Source organism: Eimeria mitis, genomic scaffold, assembly GCF_000499745.2.
Source record: "Eimeria mitis Houghton genomic scaffold, Emh_scaff3773, whole genome shotgun sequence".
Taxonomy (NCBI): Eukaryota; Apicomplexa; class Conoidasida; order Eucoccidiorida; family Eimeriidae; genus Eimeria; species Eimeria mitis.
In genome coordinates, this window is record NW_013572111.1 from 1 (window position 1) to 4,960 (window position 4,960).

A 4,960-nucleotide genomic window follows, 5' to 3' on the forward strand; every position below is an offset into this window, starting at 1 on the left:
ATCTGCAGCAACCTGAAACACGCTAGGAACAGGAACGCCACCACCTGGCTGCTGTCCCGGTTGTGTTGGTGGTGCCGTAGAGTTATTGTTGTTCTGCTCGCCACTTGATTCTTCACTGTCATCTTCAGATGAAGGATTTTCTGGGGGTGTTTCTGCCGCAACGTGTGACCAGCTCCTTAAGAAAAATAATATAAAAACAGGAAGGAGAAGGGGCAGCCTGGTCCGTCGGGCTCCTCGACGTCCCCGCACGGATTTCACTGAGAATGCTGCTGTTTCAGCGCGTGTTGCTGCTTCTCCTGCTGGTGCTCCAGCAGCTGCAGGCTCAGCTGCTGTTGCTGGTGCTGTTGCTGTTCGGCCCCAGGCCCCAGAGGGGCAATCTAGTGTGAGGGAGGGCGCGGTCATGCCGGCTGTAGGATATCATTCAGCACGGTTGCTTATGTGCGAATGGGAACACTTGAACAAAGCCAAGAAGCACATGCGTCAAGCCCCCTCACCAGATCCCCTCTCCACTACTCGCCAGAGGCGAACTTAGAAAGCGTATGGCCGCGATGGCACCGGCCCAGCCCCAGTCAAGCCATGCGGNCTCGCCAGAGGCGAACTTAGAAAGCGTATGGCCGCGATGGCACCGGCCCAGCCCCAGTCAAGCCATGCGGTTTAATGGTGAAGTTGGGTCCAATAGAGAAATATAAAAAGAGTTATGCTGCCACCGAGCCGCCCGGCTTTGAAGCAGCGGCTGAGGGCAGCCGATGGAGCTGAGCTGGAGCGGGCGGGATACGGGGACAAGGGGATGATGATTCCCTTGTTCCTGTATGGGGAGACAAACGCCTGATGAATTGCGCTACAAGAGCAAAGAGAAAGCTCCCCATTAAACTTTATATTTTGCTTTAAGAGAAATCAGCATCGCAGGAACGCAGCCCCGAAAGAACCGACAAGCGCAGCCACACCGAGCCGCTCACGCGCTGAGCGTCGAGGACGTGAACTCTTACGTTTTCTCTGTCTCCATGATTAGTTTATTCTATTGATTAAATGTTGTTTATGCATTCACTAACAAGCTTATTACGAAGGCAAAAGGACATAACAGTGGTAATCTGCTCAACGCCACTAGTGCGCGGTATACTGGGTTAAGGGCTGGCGTTGGGTGCCGTACCAGTTCATCTAGAACAAGGGCTCAGCTGCCTGAACAGAAGGTTCCTATGGGAAAACTTTCATTTTAAATTAATATATTTTTATTTTTACTGCATATACAAAGGATATTCAGTATATAAAGCCCCACTTCTCTAGTGGTCCTTCGAACAGAGGGGGTTCAGCTCGCAGCTAAGGAATTCAACTTCAGGAAACTTCAGCACAACAAGCCAAACGTAGCAGTTTTCGCGTCGTGTTACCCAAATTTTTGTTCAGTGTGTTCTTCTTCTCCTGAATATGCACTCCTAGTCTTTACTCCTGCTACGTGTCGTGCACTAGTAGCATGGTTCGTTTGCCACGTCTGTGGTAGTCTGGTACGTACGTTTCTCTCTGTGTTTTCAGACGAGATACTGAGCGCCCAGTAACTGTTGAACAACTGTCTACAGTGTTACTGCATGCAGCACACGGGAACTGGAGCACGCCTGCTTGTGGGGTTGCTTTGCTCGTACCAGGGCTGCTGCAGCTGGGTGTAGGCTGCTGCCTCTCCGCAGCATCTACAGAACCTTGTGCAATACAGAATCTCCTTCGCGTATATATCGCCAATCAATAGTATTGTTCATGACAACAATACGATTAAAACACATTCATATTGTAGGTGTTTTAGGGTTAAGCAATAGATGGTGACATATTAGATGCAACCGATGGGTTTCCCAGGCTAGATACTACCCCCTGAAGGATCTGTGTAGAGGCTGCTATGCATCCAGCTAGAAGTACCCTTGAGCTGTAAGCGTGGCTGGGAAAGTAAAACCCTTCGCTTTCTATTAACTCTATGAATTCCACCCCGTCTTCAGAAAGCTGAACATAGGTGTGATATATATGGTATAACGTTAGTGGAAACCCTTTAAACTCTCAGCTTTCCTGCAAAAATTTATACGCAGACTCCCCAGCATCAGGCGTAATGCTCAGTAATATAGATGCTAGAGTTTCAATATATTTATCCACAGAAACGTATGTAAAGCTAATTCGCCCGTCGGCATCCCTCTTGCTGCTAGGAAGATCTATACGAAACCTCTATATAAATTAATATAATATATAAGAAATGCTAAATTCAAGTTGTCGCACGACAATATGAGAAAACAAATTCTGGTATGGTTGTTGCCTCGCAACAGGGGTCCATAGGAGAAAACAAGGGTTTAGGGTTTAGGGTTTAGGGTTTAGTATCTAGAGTTTTTTCAAGCTGAATATGACAGAGTCAAGAGGTGATCTTTATCGCCAGCAACTTGACGTCCTGCAGGGGTTTGTCGTGTTCGTTTGTTTTCACCTGAATATACACCCGAAATACAACACAAACTGACTATACACCCCAAACACAACACTGAAGATAAACCCCAGCACAACCCTGATGATACTCAAGCACCCCAGAGAAGAGGAGAAACGGAGAAGGGCTCGCTGCATACAAGGGCTGCGCTAGCAGTACAAAAGGATGCATAAGCAAACGCCCCGAAATGATATACAAGTTGGTGTATTACAAACACTGAAAACCTGTGGCCATACACCTGCCGCTTTCTTTACTTTTATCCGCGTTTTCTATGCAAATATGCAACAATTGTTTTGTGTTTCACGGATATCTGAGGTTGAATATATATATATATATATATATATATATATATAGAGTGTACGTACTCCCTCTATCTTGAGCACAACATCAGCACCATGTGTAACTCTGCCGAATACAGTATGTTTCATATCTAGCCACGGGCAAGGAACCGTGGTGATGAAGAACTGAGACCCGTTCGTGTTGGGGCCCGCATTTGCCATTGATACAGTGAAAGGCCGATCGTGCTTCAAAGAACGGTGCAACTCGTCCTCAAAGTCACCGCCCCATATTGACTCCCCTGAAAAAAAATAAATAAATAAATAAATATATATATATATATATATATATATATTTATTTATTTATATACTTATTTATATATTTATTTATATATGTTTATATATATTTATATGGAAAGAATAAATCCTTGATCCTAGAAAGAAACCCGTTTCGATTGCCATCGAGTATACATATGTTTCAGTGTATGCATGCATTCGTTCACATGCATAATGGGGCTTTATGTGTTATGGGTGTTATAGTTAGTTTCTGTTTCTGCTTACCACCGGTGCCGTCTCCATTGGGGTCACCTGTTTGAATCATGAATCCTTTTATAACTCTATGAAACACCATATTATCGTAGTAGCCGTTGCGTGCATGCACGGTGAAGTTTTCTACTGTTTTGGGGCATTCAGCCCCAAACAACTTCACCCGAATATCTCCGAATGTTGTATGCAGCGTAGCAGTAGCACCCAGACGCTCAGCAGGAGTTATTGCAGATCCACCCGTTGCAGCTGCAGCAGCAGCAGAGAAAGAACCAGAGCCACATACACGAACAGCAGCAGCAGCAGCAGCAGCAGCAGCAGCAGCAGCAACAGGACCACACGCCACAACAGCACTTCTGAAAAATATGCAAGCTAACGTCAGCAGCAGGGATCCAGAGACGCCCGAGGTCCGAACAAAATATACCAACTATAAACCCTAAACCCTAAACCCTAAACCCTAAACCCTAAACCCTAACCGCTCAAGGATTCTTGTTCTTCTTTAGACGGTTTCTCATTGAAGACGTCTCGCGTGTCCAATATGGCATCCGACGGGGCATCTGCAGTGAAGAAGTAAACCCTAGAGAAGCAGACGCACACAGAAAGGGTTTAGGGTTTAGGGTTTAGGGCTTCGGAAAGCACGAGAGACCTGAATGCTTCTTAGGGTTTGTAAGGGTTTAGGGTTTGATGAGGGATATAACAAGCACAATATCTGCAGAACTTGCTGCTGCTGTTTAGCTGTCTATACACTGGAATTCAGGGCTGTATAGAGAAGAGGAACCACCAGGGAGAGAGAAAACAAAAAAAAAATAAATGGACGCACCTCTTCTTCTTGAACGCAGAAGCCACCAATATCGCATCGTTGGCCCCAGCAGTCGTCTTCGCCACGCGCTGTACATACACTCGAAACGCAGAAGGAAAACATTCATNTCGTTGGCCCCAGCAGTCGTCTTCGCCACGCGCTGTACATACACTCGAAACGCAGAAGGAAAACATTCATTCATGCATGCATGCATGCATGCATGCATGTATGAATGTATTAAACTAAACAGATGCATACGTGAATGCATGCACTGCAAGTAAAGGAAGAAACAACGACGAGCAACATGTATCCATAGATACGTGTATATATATTAAATGGTATATGCATGCACGCATGCACTGCAACTACAGAAGTAAACAACAAGCCAATGCATGCATGCATGCATGCATGCATGCATGGGTTTAACAAAAAATAAAACAAACGGCAGCAGGGCTCCTCACTCGCGCTATGTATGGCTGCTGCAGAGCAATCGCCAGGTACCGCAGGCCCTGCTCGTGGCGGCCGATGAAGCGGGAAACCTGAACCATCAAAACCCTAAACCCTAAACCCTAAACCCTAAGTGTTAGCCCCTAGACTGCGCTACCCCGTTGGAGGGTTTAGGGTTTAGGTTTTTGTTGCATAAGTAGATGAATGTTTTTGTTTTTTTTTTTGTTTTTGTTTTGTTTTTTTCTCACTCTGTTGTCTAATATGTTAACAACCTTGACGCCTAAGAGTGTAGGATAAAGAAGAAAAGAAGAAGAAGAATCAAATAAAATATTTTGGTGAAGACGAAGAGGAGAACGGCTCAGCTCTCTCTCTAGCGCAGCTCGCTGCTCGAAATCTAAAGCATCCTGGTGCAGCAAGCTAGACTGTGGGTCCTTCTGAGCCATCTCATAGAACTG

The 4,960-nt window shown here is 45.7% G+C and overlaps 1 protein-coding gene across 1 annotated transcript; it reads right to left on the minus strand.

The window, feature by feature from the left end:
* Nucleotides 1–2,374: 2,374 nt before the first annotated feature.
* EMH_0069320 (cyclophilin, putative) lies at nucleotides 2,375–4,948 on the minus strand (the record flags this gene model as incomplete). Its single annotated transcript, XM_013498860.1, has 7 exons — nucleotides 2,375–2,443; nucleotides 2,806–3,017; nucleotides 3,278–3,508; nucleotides 3,736–3,836; nucleotides 4,080–4,147; nucleotides 4,520–4,597; nucleotides 4,754–4,948. The coding sequence occupies 7 exons, from the start codon at nucleotides 4,946–4,948 to the stop codon at nucleotides 2,375–2,377; spliced, it is 954 nt and encodes a 317-aa protein (XP_013354314.1).
* Between the last annotated feature and the right edge of the window lie 12 nt (nucleotides 4,949–4,960).